This window comes from Daphnia pulex, chromosome 2 (genome assembly GCF_021134715.1).
Source record: "Daphnia pulex isolate KAP4 chromosome 2, ASM2113471v1".
NCBI lineage: Eukaryota > Metazoa > Arthropoda > Branchiopoda > Diplostraca > Daphniidae > Daphnia > Daphnia pulex.
The window spans coordinates 2,085,322-2,104,202 of record NC_060018.1 but is presented as its reverse complement, the minus strand read 5'-3'; the positions used below and the strand labels follow the sequence as shown (position 1 = coordinate 2,104,202).

General features: G+C 42.5%; 4 protein-coding genes across 15 annotated transcripts; 2 read left to right on the top strand and 2 right to left on the bottom strand.

Annotated features, from left to right (window-relative positions):
• The first annotated feature begins 80 nt into the window (after nt 1-80).
• On the top strand, nt 81-1,070 carry LOC124202202 (probable N-acetyltransferase san). Its single transcript, XM_046598503.1, has 4 exons — nt 81-228; nt 403-539; nt 600-786; nt 849-1,070. Exons 1-4 carry the CDS (start codon nt 221-223, stop codon nt 1,012-1,014), a joined length of 498 nt encoding a protein of 165 aa, XP_046454459.1. The 5' UTR covers nt 81-220; the 3' UTR covers nt 1,015-1,070.
• On the bottom strand, nt 1,063-2,949 carry LOC124202187 (retinol dehydrogenase 12-like). Its single transcript, XM_046598496.1, has 7 exons — nt 2,419-2,949; nt 2,158-2,368; nt 1,860-2,095; nt 1,629-1,794; nt 1,509-1,559; nt 1,327-1,410; nt 1,063-1,267 (listed from the first exon to the last, which is right to left on the bottom strand). Exons 1-7 carry the CDS (start codon nt 2,481-2,483, stop codon nt 1,097-1,099), a joined length of 984 nt encoding a protein of 327 aa, XP_046454452.1. The 5' UTR covers nt 2,484-2,949; the 3' UTR covers nt 1,063-1,096.
• On the top strand, nt 2,889-13,275 carry LOC124202081 (sorting nexin-25-like). 7 transcript variants are annotated; one of them, XR_006877912.1, is made up of 24 exons: nt 2,953-3,603; nt 3,678-3,844; nt 3,916-4,050; nt 4,121-4,299; nt 4,363-4,537; nt 4,624-4,744; nt 4,810-5,031; nt 5,106-5,237; nt 5,303-5,632; nt 5,698-5,871; nt 5,938-6,037; nt 6,130-6,326; nt 6,429-6,571; nt 6,643-6,891; nt 6,959-7,102; nt 7,194-7,415; nt 7,895-9,069; nt 9,137-9,792; nt 9,912-10,257; nt 10,342-10,810; nt 10,897-11,657; nt 11,716-11,981; nt 12,106-12,508; nt 12,591-13,275. XR_006877912.1 is itself a non-coding variant. In XM_046598370.1 (16 exons), the coding sequence occupies exons 1-16, from the start codon at nt 3,340-3,342 to the stop codon at nt 7,384-7,386; spliced, it is 2,925 nt and encodes a 974-aa protein (XP_046454326.1). In that variant the 5' UTR covers nt 2,889-3,339; the 3' UTR covers nt 7,387-7,832. The 7 variants fall into 7 exon arrangements, 1 of the variants encoding a protein (XP_046454326.1); XR_006877918.1 differs by having other exon boundaries at nt 7,895-8,147; nt 9,159-9,792; nt 10,342-11,657; XR_006877914.1 differs by having other exon boundaries at nt 10,342-11,657; nt 11,743-11,981.
• LOC124202046 (diacylglycerol lipase-alpha-like) lies at nt 7,412-18,602 on the bottom strand. 6 transcript variants are annotated; one of them, XR_006877888.1, is made up of 14 exons: nt 17,455-18,602; nt 14,572-14,999; nt 14,265-14,366; nt 13,976-14,153; nt 13,725-13,809; nt 13,443-13,577; nt 12,782-12,984; nt 12,240-12,486; nt 12,090-12,167; nt 11,735-11,958; nt 11,270-11,662; nt 10,417-10,579; nt 9,944-10,106; nt 7,412-9,830 (listed from the first exon to the last, which is right to left on the bottom strand). XR_006877888.1 is itself a non-coding variant. In XM_046598337.1 (14 exons), exons 1-13 carry the CDS (start codon nt 17,547-17,549, stop codon nt 10,023-10,025), a joined length of 2,415 nt encoding a protein of 804 aa, XP_046454293.1. In that variant the 5' UTR covers nt 17,550-18,602; the 3' UTR covers nt 7,412-9,830; nt 9,998-10,022. The 6 variants fall into 6 exon arrangements, 4 of the variants coding, with proteins under 4 accessions (XP_046454293.1, XP_046454285.1, XP_046454273.1 ...); XM_046598337.1 differs by having other exon boundaries at nt 9,998-10,106; XR_006877889.1 differs by having other exon boundaries at nt 9,544-9,827.
• Between the last annotated feature and the right edge of the window lie 279 nt (nt 18,603-18,881).

The window sequence follows — 18,881 nt, the reverse complement described above, 5'->3', positions numbered from 1 at the left end:
TCGTATGGATTTTTTTTTATTTTTTCGATTCATTTTATTAGCAACGTGGAATTTTATTATTGAAACTGTGAATGATTGCAAATATTGTTTATGAAAATTTTGATCTGTCGATGTCGTCGCCGCACCATGGGTTTTTTCGGTTTCGAGTTCTGTCTGCTGTAAATTTCCGAAATCACATCGATCAAAACGTGAGCCCCCTTGAAATTTGACTGGAACAAAAATGACCAGGTAAATAAACTGAATGTTTTTGGGGAAGTAATTGGTAAAGCATTCCACACAGTGTTTTTAAAAACAAACTCTATTATAGCTTACCTTAAAGTCTTAACAAGCTGTATGTGTGACTGCCACTGAATATCCCGTTTTGCATGCCGATGACAATTACAAAGGATTATTTTATTTCAGGGCAACAATAGAACTGGGGGATGTCACACCTCACAACCTACAACAACTGAAACGATTGAATCAAGTGGTATTTCCAGTTTCCTACAACGACAAGTTCTATAAAGATATTCTAGAAGCAGGAGAATTGGCTAAGCTAGGTACCACATACTTGATTTTCCTTTTATTTCTCCTTACATTTATCACATTTTATTGTGCAGCATACTATAATGACATTGTGGTGGGAGCTGTATGCTGTAGGATCGATATTTTAGATGGATCAAGAAGATTGTACATCATGACCCTGGGATGCCTAGCTCCATACAGGAAAAGGGGTATTGGTGCCAAAATGTTGGAACATGTCCTAAACTACGTGGAAAAGGATGGGGATTTTCATAGCATTTTTCTGTAATTATATTTTATTATTGAGAAAAAAAAATATGTTTTTAAGACTTAACTTTTCAAAACAGCCATGTTCAAGTTAACAACCAAAGTGCAATTGACTTCTACAAGAAATTTGGCTTTGAAATTGTTGAAACAAAAGAACAATACTACAAGAGAATTGAGCCAGCTGATGCACATGTGCTGATGAAACTTTTAAGGCCACAAAGAAGTCTTAGTGAACCAGAAAAATGAATTATGATAGGTTAAGCTAAGGTAACTGATAATACAGAAATGATCATGTCACTTTACTAATAATTGTATTGAACTGAAATTACTACCATTCAATCTTACACATTTTACAGCTTAGCTCCCATAATTTGTTAATGATTGTGGAATTTGAGCTAGCTTTAAGTTGACTTTGATAAACCTTGCAGTCACGATAAAAAAGTCCCGTTTCATTTTCCGTTTCCTCTGATACTGCACAGTGGATCAGAGTTTGAACGCCCTAGTAACAATTCAATTTTAGGTATGTTTAACAATATTCTGTCGGCATGAAGTACTTACAATTCGAGCAGGCTTCATAAACCAAAATGCAATCGGTATAATGGCTATCCATGAATAAAATGGTACTGATGAATAGCGGAAAAGCTGTTTGGATTGCAAATTTTCATTATTAGACGTTTAGACGGTGTACGCAAATTTAAGCAATTATTTTGCATGTAACAAATAATAAAATCAGAACTTGCCTTAGTATAATTCCACCCTGGGCAAACCGTATAAACATTTACTCCGTGATTCTGTAATATGCAACAAAGTTAAATTTTGTTTAATTCTTATTAGTGTATGAACCAGAAAGAATTACTGACTTGGAGTTTTTCGGCTAGCTTTGTTCCAAATAATACATTTGCCAATTTTGAACTGCAATAGGCAGCATTAGGACCTCTCTTTCCTTCTTCAAAGTCCTTTGTACCTTCAAATGCTTCCCAATCCATTGATCCTTGCTCATGTAATTTTGATGAAACAATCACAATTCTGGGTAATTTTTATAAACATTTAGTATAATGTAATGCCTTCACTTTTATTTTAAGTAAGAATACCTGCTTGGGGCTGAAGCTATTAACCTGTCTACCAACAGATTTGTTAGTAAGAAATGGCCAAGATGATTTACTCCAAAATTAATTTCAAAGCCTTCAGTTGTTTTTATCCCCATTTTAGTTGGGATAGACACTCCAGCATTATTGATGAGTATATTTATATGATCATATCGTTCAAGTAGAATAGCTGCACACTTCTTTACAGATTCCAGTGAACTGAGATCCAACTCAACAACATCCTGAATATTTCAAAACTAAACAGTTAGAAAATGAACATATCCTGTTCACATCACAACTCAACCAATTGAGCTCCAAGGTATTGTTGTTTGATTTCAGCAACCACTTCCCTGGCTTCAATAAGATTACGGCAGGCTAAAACAACAGTTGCTCCTCTGTTTACCAAATCTTCAGCTAGAACTTTCCCTAATCCAGATGTGGCTCCTGTTATAATGGCCACTTGCCCATCAAGCCTTTTGTTTGTTTTACATGATTCCCACTGATTTTCCCTCCACCTAAAATGAATACTTTTAAAAGAGAAGTGAATTTTAAATAAAATCTTTACCGTCGTAGTGCAAATAAACCTCCGAGAGTTGCTCCGAATCCTAGACTGGTAGTTATGATTCCCATTATAAATATAGGTCACACGAAATGCGTTTGTTTCGTAATTGGTGCAAATGTTACAATTAGTCAAAATTTCTAAAGCTAAATATCACAGAAATGAATTCGAAAACAGGTTTGAAAAGCGATGTGAAGCTTTCTCCGTCGGGAAATTCCTTAAAAGCATCTCCAGGAGTACAATTCTTGAAGAGGTACTTATTTTAGAACATTCTGTCAAATGTCAATTCACGTTGTCTGCTTATGTGCTTAAACCCTCAGGGTCTATTGAAGTTGGACGTCACGTTGGACGCCAGTCTATAACTTATATTGAATAAATTAACTAACTTTTTCAACGTACATAGGTATCACAGTTTTAAAAGACATAATTAATTGTTTTTTTTTCAATAAAATTAAAATCGTTCGTTTTCAGCAGTTTATGAAAATGCAAACGAGGAGGCAGCACCGAACAGCTGGTCTCTTCTCTTGACACAAACTCATAACAAACCTGTCTGCTAACCGTAGCAGCTTCATAGTAGAGAACCTCCCCTTTTTTTTATTAGTCCTATTAAAGCTAGCGTGATTGCTAGTCAGTTATCGAATCGCCGAATTGTTCGAACGCGTTCAAATGTTATCAAGTGTTTATTTTTTCTTGGGAACTTATGGCCTCAGGAACAATATTTCCTCGTCCTTATCTAGTCTACAGCTTCGTTAACATTTATCATTGATTTTCCTGTAAAATAGTATGACTTAAATAACAAAGCTGGTTTTGAGGGGATGCAGACTAGAGATAACCTGTTGACTTTTTTGAATTTTATTTTTTCATTTCATTAAATATGTTAGACTGTGCAGTCAAGAAAGCTTTCTTTAAGTTGGATTTACTCTTTAAATGAAAATGTCCAGTTGTCTCAGTTTAGAAATGCTGGAAGTTAAAATTTTAAGTATTTGGAGTGGGTTAATTATGGTAGCTTCAATTGTAGTTTGGTTCTTTACAAACAGCTTTGTTATGTTCGGGTTCTTTGCAGCTTCATTAGCTACTTCAGTCATTGGTATGATCTCTGTATTTTCAATTGTGATTATGATGTCTCCCAACCACTCTTCTAGCTCAACTGATAGTCCAAAAGAAATAAGGAAATTCCAAGAAAATATAAGAGTAAGTACCAATTTATATCTACAAAAGTTTTACAAAAACATATAATATACAAATTCACTGTTTTTATTTTGTAGGAGATGGCATTGACATTGCAAACTGTCAAAAATAGTCTTTCCGATAATCCACTAATAATTATGAACAGAAGTGTCAGTACAACATTGCAGAATTTAATGGATTTGATTTTCAGGGATTTGTTAGATTCTATTCTCAAAGACATTACTCTTCCAACTTCATCCATGAAGTATGATTTCCCTTACAATCACATCATTCATCAAGTTTTTAGAAATATCTTCTTAATTTAATGTTCAAAAGGAATGATGCTTGGGAAGCCTTGCATAAATTTTACTGCAAAATTAGCAACATTGATCCAGTACAATTAATTACACAAGATGTTGTTGTTCGAGTTACGCGTCATTTGGAAAAAATTCGCCTCGCCCAATCGAATCCGTAAGTTAAAAGTTGTGTTTAATGGTTAAATTTCACGGTGTTCATTAATTCCCCCATCGGCACTTTCAAGGGAGAATATGCGAGATAAAATGATATCATATAATCTCTCATCTTTTCTACGGAGCCCTCAATCGGAATTGGAGTTGGTTCGAAAATTGGCGGACGTTATGATAGTGAATCTATTCCCACGATCCTACGTTGACTGTTTCCTTCTACGCCACGCTCTTGGAGAATTACTTGCTTGCCAAGGTTAGTAACGATAATGGTTCACGTCTAAATAAATATTCATTCACATTGATTATTTTTCTTCAGTTTTGCAACCAGGCATCGACAGCTTGTGTGATCCTGATACAATCAACCAGCAGTTAGTCTTGCACCTTCACCGAAAGCAAATGATGAAGAAAGATTACGCTTACGCAGCTAGTTACGAAGATTTTGTTTCTCTTATTGAAGATTGCGATGATCTGGAAGAACTACGTCAAATAAGGTGACTATCGGTCACAAAAAAAAAATAATAATCAATAAAATCAGACATACTCGTCCAATTTTCACTAATGTCGTTTGATTTTGCAGATACAACATTGCAACGGAAATCGCTCAAGCTACCACCATTGGCTCTATGCGACGTTCTAAAGGAACAGAGCCTGATCAGGAATTCTTGCTCTTGGGTTCCAACAAAATTGATCTTTTACAAGTAAAAATAGAAATGATATTCCATATCTTTCTACATGTCTCATTAATTTTTTTCGTCTTTTCCAGGCACGTAATTTAAAACGATACATTAAACAATTAACCTACGCAAAACTCCAGTGCGAAAGAAGACTTCGCGTTTTGGGGGCACCGATGAGTGACTTTTCTCGTACTTCCACATCCAATTCTAATTTCAACGATGAAATGGTTCCTTCTTTCAAGACCGTTATGAGGAACAACAACCTACGTCGACAACTTGAACTTTATCTTATTCAGCAAGGAGAAACTCAAGTATGCACATTTTTTTTTTTTTTTAATTCGTGAAGTAATTGATCAAATATTTGTTTCAACATGAAAAATGACAGATTGGTCTTCTGAAATTTTGGTTGGGCACTCAGGAATTACGGAGGCTTGATCGCAAAGCAGCTCTTGCATCCGCAGCTCACATGTTTTATACGTATATTAATGGTAGCAGTCAAATAATCAAACTAGAGAAAGTATATAATTTCGTATTTTTTTATCGATTGAATTTTACTACATTCCAAACTTTATTTCTTCATAGAATTTGGTGAAAGGTATGGAAGGGTTTATTACTGGAGACAAAGGACCCGAGGCATTTTTTCAAGCACAAGATCAAGTATGGAAGGTGCTTGAGGATCGTCATTACCCGTCGTTCCTAGTTGTTCTCACTTGTCAGATGACGGGTCGTCAGGGTTGCGAGACGGATTCTGCAACAGATCCGCTTAGAGAGCGCCATTTTTCTTGGAAAGAACCATGGATCGCTGATGATGAGTCAGAGGACACAGCTGGCGTTATGGAATGGAGCGAACAGACTCAATTTGCTAAAAGTCGAATGGAGCAAGTTGATGCACGTCTCGTAATTAAACTTCAGGTATCTAAGTTTCCCTCAGTTTCTAACATTGCTTAAATTAAAAACAAGTTTGTTACGGAGAACAGGCAATGACTAGTTTACGCAGTATCGCTCCGGATAGCTCGTTGGTAGTTGCTTTAGAAAAAGAAGTTGAGTCTTTACAGACGGAACGCCGTGAAGTCGAGAGTTGGCTCAACCAGGCCGAATCCTGGGCTGCTCACATGGGGCAATGGAAAGCGACAGTAGGGATGCCCCCACAGGTGCTTGTGTCATTTATGTTAACTTGAAAATAAAACTTGGGGCCATAAAGTTTGTCTTTGTTTTAGAATCCCGAAGAAAAGGAGAATGTGCGATTTCCAATCGAATTGCACTTGGAGGATGAAGCAGCTATGATCGCCGTTGCTTCAAATAACGGATCGACGTCAAGTATAAAAATGATTTGTTGCGACATCTTGTAGTGTTTATCTATAGACAGCCGGCTTGTTTTTTTGTTTTGTTTTTTATTGCTCTTGGCACAGGAAAAAGAGTGGCTATGTCGTGGACCGTTTGGCGCCAGGTGGCGGAATTCTACGCGCTGATAAGCAAACTGAGTCTTACGTGTCCCTGGTTGAAAACGTCTCAACTGCCTGCTGTCTCGGGCAAGTCACTTTTTGGCAAGCTCAACGATCGAGCTTATTTGGAGCGAGCTCAAGATAAACTCCAGGGCTTCCTCGACGTAAGTCCATTAACTGTATTAAAAATCCCCTTTTCTTCCTTCTTTTGTTAAACTTTGGGATGGAATGAGAATATGAGCTTTAACAATGCGAATTCCTTATAGACGGTAATGGCTGACGACCGTCTCAACAAAAGCGAAGCTCTCTTTACTTTCCTGCACAATACTCCTGTTTGCCTCCGCCAGGCGCTCGTCGTGGACGCACCCAAAAAATCGAACCGGTTCTCTCTCGCCACGCTATTTAAAGGGTACACACAGAAGAAGGAGAAAAAATAAAGATGTGCTAGACTGTAAAGACATATATACTGTTCGCCCACAGGGACACGCCCCGAGAAAGTGATGATGACGCAGAGCAACAACAACAACAACACGATAACAACATGGCGACAGGCGCGGATGAAACTGACTCGCTCTTCCAGTCAGCCTTCTCTGACGATACTCGTGATGGTATTGCCGAGCCAATTTATCATCTGATTAGCGAAGTCTTTGAACTTCGTGGAGTGTTTGGGTGGCTCCGCCGTACCCTAGTCACGTTTGTTCAAATCACTTATGGCCGCACCATTAATCGGTACTAAGTCTGCAGATGTAATCTCTATTGCCCATTTATTTTACTGGAAACATTTTTGGACTCATAGGCAACTACGGGATGTGATTTCTAGTCTTTTTACCGATCAAGCGGTGCTTGGTTATGTTCAGCTGCTAGTCAAGACATGGTGGCCAGATGGATCCTTACTCCCTGCCGCACTCCTACGAAGTATCGACGAAAAGCGAAGAACCAAGTAAGTTATAACGCGACAATCGATCTATAGCAGACGTGCTCTCCATCGCCAAGTTTTACCCTGTTAGCCTAACGTGATAACACTTTGACAGACTGGAAGTTCGAGACTTGCTTGTAGCAAACATTCCGGACGTCTTCAACCAATTGCTAGGCCACAAGAATGCCAGACGGGGAACCCTGAAGGTCTTGGACGCTCTTCAAGACGAGCGTCTGAACAAACAACTCTTTTACGATATCTTGGAAGTGATATTGAAAGATGGATTTCCCGAACTATCTTCCCTCTAAAAAGAAATGAATCGTCGTCCAAAAATAAGGTAATCTCCTGTCGCGGATGATTTATTAGCACACACACAAATCTACAGCACGTTACACGAATTATTCAAAGAAAGAGACCAAGTCTGTAGAAACGCAACAAAGTATAAGCATTCCGAAAATAAGCAGAATTTCCAACATAGATATTCCATTGAGTCCCTAGCTCCAAATGTCCTCTCTCATCTCTCATATATATCATATAAATTTATACGCGTCGGTAAAAGAATTGCAAAAATCTGTATACAAAAATATTATAGTATTAGACAAAATAGGCCTAATCGTTTAGAATTATTAAAAGAGAGAGAGAGAAAAAAAAAACACTAGCTGTTACCGTGTATTGTGGGTGTGTCTGTGTCTGTGATGGATGTATACATTGTGTCTACATGTCTGTGCAATACAGGAAACAATTGGAACAGAAATCTTACAGATGTAAACACAAGAAAAGCTAACCGTAAACGATGATTCAATCAATTGTTCACAGCAGGGCAGTTGTTCTGAACAGGCAGTCGAAAAGGACGAAGGAAGAGGATTGGCGTCATACTGGAACGGTAAAACTTTGTGACGTGTAACAAGTAAACGGAGGGAGACAAGATCAACGCCAACTGAAAAACGGTCGATGACAAAACGATTAGATGAACACAATCATCGATACAGCTGTCGAGAAACAATTGGAACCTTGGGAGTATCTTCCCTTCATCCAACTTCCATCCATCCAACAGGACCTCCTCGACTAGGTAGAGTAGCAAAAAAAAGCGGAAAAGATGCTAGAAGGAAAAAAAAAGGGGTAACAGGGAATGTGTCAATGTTAGCTCCTGGGATCTGCAGTTCTACTGATCTTATTCCAGCTGGCCTTGTCTTGGTGACGTGCTGCAGATCCTTGCAATCCGATCGAAACTCAATCTTCTCGCGACGTTGGGCAAAAGAGATTGGAAGTGTCATGCTTCTGCAATCTCGTAGCAATCCATTTCATTCCAAGCTCGATTTCCCCGTCTTTCCTCTCTTATTTATTATTTCCAGGCATTTCTCGTCCTTAAGGATTGTGTAAACACATCTCCGATAGCGTTATTCAATCGGTGTTAGAGGAGCTCTTCGTTCAACCTAATTTTGTTTTTGTTTTCTTTTTACTCCTGTCGGAAAAAGCTGATTTATTTTCCTCGATTTGAGATCTGGGAGCTTTCAACCATATCTGGCTTTGATCTTTATTTATTTATTTAGAGCTAAATGAATGTTTTTCGCCTTTAAAATGACGTGTTACATGGAGGCAAATTGGGTCTACTCGAAGGTGACAGCCTTCGATCGGTAGCACCATTAGCGGTCGCTGGGCGTGACGCGACAGGGCTCAAAGCGTAGCCGCTGTGACTGTCAGAATTGCTTCCGTTTCCACCGCCAAAGACCGGCGACGCTGGTTCCAAAACGGGAAACAATCGCGACGGCTGTGATTGACTTGAACTACTTGTCGTCCGTGATGTGTGGCTGCTAGTTGAACTGGGATCCTGCTCGGCTGACGGCGTTTGCTCAATCTTATCCACATCGGCAGCGGCTCTCTGGTAGAGTCGCATAATTTCTCGCTTCAACTGCGCCCTTGTGGCCCGCGTCTGTCCACTGGTCGTTTTGGCGCTGCTCAACGGAGATGCACAATAGACGCTGCTTGACTCGGTCATTTCGTACACACTTGAACTACTTCCACTGTACTGTTTTGGTAAATCCTTTCTCTTGGTAACAGATGCAGCTCTATCTCTCCTCAGGAATTTGTGCGCCCTCTTGGCAAGACTGGAGACGGACCCGTTGGCGGATTCTCCGGAGAGTGTCTCGGGAGTGGCGATTGGCGCCACTAATCGATTACTGTACTCTGAAACCAGGTCCTCGCCATCGACTGGATAGTGTTGAAGAGGATTAAAGTTCCAGCCGGCTGCTGACATGGCCGGTAAGTTACTAGTTGTGGCTCGCCGGACTTGCGGATTCATCCACGAAGGCGGTTGCAACATGTAGCAAGAATTGGCAGGAACGCTACTGGAGTAAGGCGTTTCTTTGGCGTCGGGCGATCGCTGGCCAATGGTGGGACTCCGGTCGATCGACGTCAAGCTATTGTTTTCCAAAAAGGAATGCTGCGGCATCATCACTGGCGACGGAGTAAAGCTGGCTGCCGTCAGAAGAGAACCGTCGACGATCAGGCCCGGTTGGTAATCGGCTTGGTCATCCTTCAATAGAGGTTCCGACGTGACTCGTTGAGGTTTGGACGGCCCATGACACGAGAGAACCTGGGATGGGATGGGCAGGATGAACTCTTCACTTGTCGAAGCATTAAGGACGGAAGAGTGAAGCTCGGACATCATAACAAGTGGCCATCCGCCGAAATGAAAACAATCCCAAATAAAAGAGGTAGGAATCGAGAAACTGAAAGACGGCATTGTCCTCTACTGAAAAATCAAGCAATCAAGAAGAAGAAAGAAAAAACAAACGAAATCAAAAAACAAAAATAATGAGAACAAATTTTCTAGTTGGCAGGAAAAATGAAAAATAGATTGGAAACCGTGAAAGACGGACGGGCGGTGCATGGTTGTTGGAAGGTGGGAGTGGGACCTACTACGGATTCTGGCCGCCATCTCGCTCTACACGTTGGTGGTTGAACAAGGCACGCGGGAGGAGACGATTTGCCTCTGATACTCGGCCAGCTGCTTCTCGTGCCTCAGCACCTAATAATCGGAACCACCAACAACAGAGGATTTTGTGTTGTAGGCCACGGCACAGCACGTCAAACAAAAAGAAAAATGCATGCTCTATCACGAAAGAAATCACAAATTCCCAAACCAAAATGAAATGGACATTTCCAGTCAGAAAAAAAAAGTAAAAATAAATCAATTCTATTCACTCAACTAAAAAAAGCCAAATAATAATAATAAGAAAAAATTCTAAAAAAATAAATTCCAGGTCTGCAGAAATGCCTTTCTCCCCTTTTTTTGGCGATCGCAATTTCCATTAACGTACGTTTACGGTATACAATACCTTGTTGATGGCGCTGAGGACGGTGTCGGGCATGTGATCGTGGACCATGACGGGAGAGATGAGTACCTCGTTGAAATCGATAGTGTCGGCCCACAAAGCCTGGTAAATAGGATCCGGCTGGTCATCTTTGGTCGTCGCTGGACAACCGGAGCTTCGTTCCGATCTATCAGTGCGTGTTTTTGTCCCGGTAACGCCCAACAGCCCGCCCACGAAAAGAGAAGAAAAAAAAAGAAGAGAGAAAATAAATTAGTCGACGAGAACCGCAACTTGGCCGTAAATCGATAGAGAAAGGGGGGGAAAAAGTGCTCTATAGAATTGATCTAGAGAGTTAGTCTAGGGCGTAAAGTCTCCTCCCCGTTGCTGCTTTCTGTTTTCCCTCGTGCGGATACAGCCGGTATAATCAAATAAACTCTCAGTCTGTAGATAGAGAAACCCAGTAAACTTGGCGTGACAAACAACAACTTTTTTTCCTTCTTCTAGTGCCGCCGCCCTCTCTTTACTCTTTCAACTAGTAGAGGATGAAAGTCACCGGAATGAGCCAGACGACGCCAGCAGACACCTAAAGAAGCTTTTTCGGTCATCTGAAAGGAGTTCGTTCGAGCATTACTGATCCCCTTTCGGGAATATCCTATACACTATTCACCTCAAGTTGGGCTTCGTCGTGTTCCATGACTCCTGCTAGTTAAGAGAGAAAACGTAGTACTATACTCGTGCCAAATCGAACGGAAATAACAACTCCCAACTCTTTGAATATTTACTCAGCCACCTACAAACGGAATCTGCTGCTGTCTCCCAAGAGTAAACTAGAGTACGCTCAACAATTAAAGCGGAAAGCCAGAGTTCTTCAACTTGCCTGTCGGATGCTTTTGGATGTTGCCTAACGATGTGAATGATGCGGCCGGGCGGATACAGTGGCTGATGAGTCGACAGGGAGATATTAGTATCGGATGGATGTTTCGTTAGGACGGCTGTTGTGGAAGGCACGTCTTTTGAACCGCCGCCGCCTCCTTCTTCGATCGAAACGACTGGACTGTTGGAAATTTTGACAGAGGCATCTTTATTCCGCCGTCCGCAGCACAGCATGCTGGAACCCAGAATTTTCCATTTCGGATTCGTGCTCTTGTTGATTGCCGTCATCAGACTGGACCTCAAAGTTTCCAGCTGATGGAGACCCAGCCGAGGGACGACATCTTTGCCAACGACGATGGATGTCACAAACTCTTTTGTGAATTCAGCTGCCGGTAAACTAAAATGTACACCAAATTTTATTGATTGATTTTGTTTTCTTCTTCTTCAAAGGCTTTGACCCAATTTCCACCTTAATAGTCCGCCGGGTGGTGAATAGGCGTAGCAGTGAACATGGGGATACTCGTGGCGGAGTAGCAAAGCCAAAATAGCTGCCGTTCCAGCGCCTAAAGAGTGACCGACTAGAACCAGACGAAAATCCGGCGTGCCTCTTTCCGGATTGTGAGCAAACGCTTTTCCTAGCAAATTCTCCTTCTCCAACTTGTTGCGAATGTATGTGGCGGTTTGCACCATACCCTTTTTTTGACAAAAACAAGAAGGTAAACAACCAAACCATTTATTAATTCTCCTAATAGAACTAAATGAACCGCGGACGTCCAGTTTATGTCGGGTTCGATAGCTATAGTTGTAAATAGTTAATTCGATACCTTGTGTCCAAACCAGTCTTCTCGTGTTAACTGGAGAGGAATGGGTTCCGCTTCGGCGTGAAGATCCGTTATCACGTCCTGTCACGGGACCCAGAAAACAGAGAGATTCAAGATTTGATTTATATCTTTCAACGATCGGTCACCCAATACCTTCATGCTGATGGTGCCTCGAATGCTGACCACGACGCTCTGGTGGTCGTAGTCAATGGCGACGAAAAAAGGCGTTTCCGCTACGTCGACGTGGAAGGAAGCGAAAATGACTTCGTGATCAACGCGGCCGATGGATTGTTTCAGCGCTGCCAGGTGACAACCACTGCACGTGTCTCCCACAATGACGGGTAGAGTTTCGCCACTCTCCGACGAGCCTGTCGAACCACTTCCACAACAGCAGCAACACCTTGCATGGCGATACAAACCGGGTAAAGATAATGTCATAAATCCTTGTTCATCTCAATTGAATTTTCCCGGGATAAACTCATTTGTTTCTCTTTGAAAAATTAGGAGTTGAAAAACAAAACAAAAAACTGTTGGAACGCGATCGTGTTATTGGATTTCGCATGTCAATCCCATTAGTGTAGCAGCTGTACTAGTTGGATTTGCAGCAGTAGTATCTCTCTACCTTGTCTGGACTGCCATGTATGGTTTCTATCGAACTGCAGGACCTTCCGGAATTTATGGACGTTCGTTCTTACCTAATGTTAGATACCAGGCGGCACAATCCCGTCTTGGAATGGCCTAGCAGGTACATGGGCCAGCCATAAGCAGCCAGGGCGAATTTCATATAATGTTCCGTCAATTGGAAAGCTTCCAGTTGGTCGGGTTCGTGCAAGGAAAGGAAGCGTGTCCGTGAAGTGACGGCCACTCCCGACAAGAACTCGTAAATGTCGTTCTGGTCCTATATTCAAAATGAAGACAAGCCAACAAAAACAAATAAAAACTACTAAAACCTTTCCGACAGATGAAATACAGCAACGACAAAAATAGTTGAAAATGGAGTATAGACTTAAAATTGAATAGGAATAAAACAAAAATGTCAGCAGGTTTGTAATCCGACTCCACACATTAAATTCCCATTTTCCTTTTTCTTTTATGGATTTGTCGCATCTTACGTTGTTGTTTATTAGTGACTTTATTGCCTGTAATGGTGTTTAAGCGTTCTGTGGGTCATAAATTATGTGTTTAGGGATCCTTTTTTTTCCAAAAGTCAAACCTTGAGGTTATTGTCGACCTTGCTCAAAGTCTTTTGAGTAATTGGAGAAACAGTTTCGTAAATACGTCATGTCGATCTCTCTCGAATCGATTTACGTCCGTATTGTGTGACATGTCAATCAAGTGTCTGTTGTTTTTTATTACCTGGGTAACGAGTGTCTCTTGTAACTTCTTCTGTTGTTTCCTGAGTAAAACCAGACCGGCTACAATGTCAGTCGGCACGAGATCCAGGTCCCGGAAGAAATCCGTCAGCAGTCGGGCGATTTCCGAAAAGGAGTCCTTATTGATTCGTGTACAAAAGAGTGTGAACAAAAGAGAGAAATACAAGAAGTTTGTGAGACTTGATTGAAAGACGGCCATGTGTCCAATGGTGACCGACAACTCTAATATTGAACGACAGGTATAGACTGTGTTGTGCAAACAGACCTGGTATTGATCAGAACGACCCATGCAGCAGAAGAGGATCTTGCATCGATGATTCCACGTGTCCTGGTAAGTCCTCATCACTTTCCTTTATAGACATATAAAAGTTTGGGGGTAAGAACTCGAAACAAAAGTCGTAAACATATGACAAAAAGTTGACGGGTGATTCACGAGCGTCAGCTGACTCGGATCATTTCGTGAAATAAGAAACAGTGCAATTTGTCAAGATGAAAGAGACGTCTATTAGGTAGTACCTCTGTCTCCAGTTGGGTCTGTGATTTCCCGATCGTTTGTAGTGGTATTTCGTCTCGCCTTCTTTCATGCTCCGCTGGAAGCGCGTCATCTTGACCCAAGAGCGTCCGGCCCGGTCAAACGTGCACCAAATGGTGATGAGCACGCTCAACGCCACGCACAAATCGCAAATAACCGAACCTTTATAGTAAGAGAAGAGGGCGGGGCCAACAGATCAAAATTATAGAGTCCCACGCTCACGCAATTTTGTTCCGGTTGCGTGATTAAAAAATGTTTTGCTGTTATATATACCTAAGAGAACTTCTTTTTCCATTCCTGCCGGACACGTGATGTAAGAGCCGTGGAGCCACACGATGCTAAACGACGACCAAACCATTTCGGCCACTAAAACCACTGTGTTTTGTTTTGTTTTTTTGTTTCCCCCCACATTCGTGTTGCAAATTTGACGAGTGAAAAAGAATAGAAATCAGAAATAGATGAGTCCATTTATATGAGAGCGTGTCACGACACAAGTCGTTCGAGACTGGTTCGTTTAACATTTAATTGAAAAACTGAAAGAGAGCGTCTAAAAAAAACGAAAAAAAAAAGTGGTTCGTACGTAATCGACTGTAGAGCACGTACTCCATAAAGCGGCGTGGATGGACGTCCCACATGGTTCCGCGTAACGCTAGTCGGGCCATGAAAATTTCCAGCAGGAGCGAAACGCCCAAAAGGGCCGTTTTGATGATGAGCAAGAGTCGTAGAACACTTTCGCAGGCGTGATCTTCTTGCAGTGCGTGCAGCTCAGCGACAACGACCACTTCCTCATCGTCACCACCATGGCCGCCGTCACCGCTGGCGGAAGAGGACCAAGCGTCGTCCTCAGCATTGCTCTGGTTGGCCAGCGACAGTAGAAACGACTCGTTGCTGAACCGGACGCCGATAGTGTCGCTTGTTTCGCTGCTGCTGCTGCTAATGTTCCCAGTGTTGCGAACATGACCGACGGATCCGTTGTCAAGTCCCAGCGTGACCGCAACCACAATCAACCTGCCGGGATTGAGAAACGGAGTGGAAAAAAGAAAACGTAGAAATGATTAATGAGTTTTTTTCCTGTTTTTTTCTCTCGCTCCCGGGAATGATTTCCCATTAAAGATTTTCGGGTCGGAAGCACCTTCATCTCTCATTCCCGCAGATATTGAAAATAGAATAAAAAAAGTCGTTGGGTATTTATCTTTTTAGGCGAATGAAAACATTTCACTTAATGGGGGGCTCCTTCCGACCTATTTTACGATGGCTGCTGGTTGGGAAAAAGAACGACTCGTATGTATTTACTGGGGGCACGAGATCGTTTACACTACACACGCTACTACTGGTGGGGTGCGCTCACGCCAACTTCTTTCACCGCATTCGTGACATTAGCCATTCTGTTTCTTGTTATATCTTTTTTTCTTTGGCTTTTCCTGCCGTCGCCCTATTCTTTTGAAATTCTTCGGTCCTGGGACATTTGCCTTCCAAGGCGCCGTTTATGCGCGTTTATGCCTTCTGGACTGTTGAAACGGCTCCAAAATGTACCCTAGCTATACGTCCTTGCTCGCTGTGCGGCAATTGATAAACCAAATCAAAAATGGATGCCGATCACTATAGTAGGATGCTGTTAAAATGTCGACCAGGAAGGGATCCTCTCAACATTTTGTGTTTGGAAGGAGGAAAAAAAAAGTTTCGTTTGATATCTTCTAAACCTTTGACTATTCCACGCTCTTATAAGATGTAAGAAAGTAACTTTTCCCTGGTGTCCCCCCGCCGCCACCATGTCCCCCGTTGATAAACCTCTTCAACGATGATGAATGTTATCTTACGTGAGTTCCACTCACGAGATTGACATCATCGCAAATGATCAAAAAAGCAAGCAAAGGCCATCCGGTGGATGGCGAGATAGATGGGGGATAGGCGAAATGGACGACGTCTTGTGTGTTAGAGGAATGACTTTCGCATCGTCCATTGGAAAAATAATGGAGCATCCATTGACCGGGCGGTTGACATATCAGTTCAGTCTGCTCATCGCTAGAGTTGTCTTCCACCTTAGCTATATAGCGCTGCTGCTGCTGCTGCTGGTTTCCCCCCTCCACGTTATTTTCTCTTCTGTTTTGTATAAACACATCGGGGACCCAAGGCGTCCTACTGACTGTATGATGAGGCAACGCCCGTCCCGCCTCTACTAAACCTCCCCCCTCTCTCTCTCTCTCTAGCTGTATCTTCACTCGGCGCGTTTTATTGATCGCGGCAGCAGAGCGCCGCAAGTCCAGGCTCTTCTCTTCCACTCGGCACTCCACAGAAAGAAAAAAAAATGGGGGAAAAAAGAAAGAGATGGAAGAGGGATGATAGCGAGCGGGGGGATTCTGGCCAACAGCAGAAACAACATCCGTGATACCCGAAAAATGGAGCGCATTATCCAATCATCCGAAAGTCGAAAAAATTCCGCATTTCTCTTATACAGCCATGTCTGTGTGTCGACAATTGAGTATAGATTGTCCGAAGAAAAAGAAAAAGCTATACGCGACACTTGCGGATTATATTGGAAGCGCTATTGGATTTTGCTTCTCTCAGCACGTAATCAATTTGCCCTTCCCGCCACCGACGATCCCTACCCCCCGATATATATAATAGGATCGTTTGCGCTGCTCAAAGGAGGAAACAAGAGAATTCGGTATTTGTTGTTCTTTGGATGCATATTGACTCTGGAATGCGGTAATCACCTCGCAACTGACGCCTTCTATTCTCAGATCTCTTCTTCTTTTCCACCCCACCGTACTTGCTCGGCTTTTTCTGGTGGTGCTGCTGTGGCCTCTCAATTTTTTCTTCCTTTCTTTCTCGGTTTTTGCTTATTTTGTGTACGCCATCAGTTCTTTTGCTCTCGACGTCTTTCTGGGTCGGGACCAACAAATATTATAAATAAAGCCAACATAAAAACATCGCGAGTGGGAAAGAGCCAATGGTGTTGTATACTCAAACGCGGATGTGTGTGTTTATCTATTATACATACTATGTGTGTGCAGCCAGTTTGTGTTAGCTTTAGACACGTTTTTCAAAGGTAAAAAGTAAAAAAAAACATATGGGTTTTTTCTTCTACATTTTCTTCGCTCTCGCTGAAAGTTAAGCGAAATCGACATGTGTAAAGCCGTCCGAGCCAACTGGTGCAAACATGGGGGGTTCAAACACTCGTACAGCTAGAGAATCAGCACTCGGATGATATGGCAAGAGTTTCTGCACGACACCGAGTCGAACTGGCTCACGCCAAGAGTGACAAACAAGTGCACAGCTGCTTATTTGTTATTTATTATTACTCTTGATTAGTGCACGGGAATGTTTTGGCGACAAATTCCCCGAAAGCAGCGTGAAGTATTCAATAATTTTCTTTTCTTTTTCCGCGAAATGAATCGACCCCGTCAAAGCCAAATCCCAATTAACACTTTTCAAAAGAAAGCAGGGGAAAAAATAAACTTACCAAATGGCGTGGAGTAAAGTCAATGAGATTCCGGGAACAACCAGATCGTCGCTGCCGACGCCCCATCTCCGCTGGAAGACGATAATTCCCGGCATGAATGAATGATTGAATTTGCCAACGTTTTTAGAGGATTCAAAAGCACTGGGTTGCCGAAACTTTTTTGGCGACGCCGGTCGCCAGGGACCGCTTAAGTATTAATATTATTGTTATTTTTGTCTTGTCCTCTGCCGAGTGATGAATGTTCCAGATGATGATGAATGGCCACTCGGCGTCACGTTGGATCTCATCCGGCGACGACGAGAGACGATGGGCGCACAAAAACTGACGGGCACACAAACACGAGACACACAACTGGGGAAAAAAATTCTCAAAATGTTGGCGGCGACGGGCGGCAGAGGCAGCGACGCTTGTGTGTGTCACGCCAGTTTTGCCTCTTGTTGTTTATTGGACGCGGCGGTCGTAATCCCGCGTTCATCCGCTAGCGCGGATCGGCACAGTTCTAGCGGCAGACGTCGGCGTCGCCGGAATATAACGTCGTTCGTTCACTTTTGGCCTTTATCCCCTCCCCTCTAGCTATACACTATACATGACTATACCACCGCCACCCCGTCGTGTACACCGCCTCCTCCCTCTCCTTACTCAACACGAACGAATCCCTACGCCATCTCCCTCCCTCTGAAAATCTCTCCTTCAGACGGGAGTCTGGAGGGGAAAATAAGCTACCGACATGTTACGCATGTGCACTGTGGCGTATTTCTCGGTGGCTCGGGATTGCGGTACAGACCCGTCAGAGCGCGCCAGTGTTCGGGGCCGGCTACTACTACACCCCTCTCCACCCGATATAGATCATCATCTATACCATCGCGGGCGCGTCTTGATGAAGAGAGATTGCGCGCGCGCAAGGATGAGAGCGTCCGTCCGTCCGTCCGTGTATACTATATATCGCTATTACTGCTGGGACGCACACTACTAAGCTACCCTCTATCTTTCTTCACTCACCAAAAGTTCCTTATTGACTGATTCCGCTTTGTTCGTTTTTCTCCTCCTTTTTTTTCAAAGCCAATTGCAGACTGATTAGATCATCGCTGCTGCTGCGATACGCATCACATCGGCTCGGTCTATTATAGCAACGGCCAACGAATGACTCAAAACATGAAAATTTTTTTTTTTTTTCTTTTTTTCACATATTATCTCTTATCCGCGCGCTCCTCGCGGATAATGTTGAGATTTCGTTCGCTTGTGAAATGTAGCGGGATGGAAATTCACGCGGCTTTGAGATCTTTTGGTATTTGGCGAAGTCTTATTGAATTTGCATACTGCCTTGAGAATTGGCTTAAACCTGATTCGGTCGGGGAATCTCCCAGCAAGTTCTAATCAGGTTTCAAAAATGCTTCCTGCTGCACAACCAAAGAGATGAAGGGCGCATG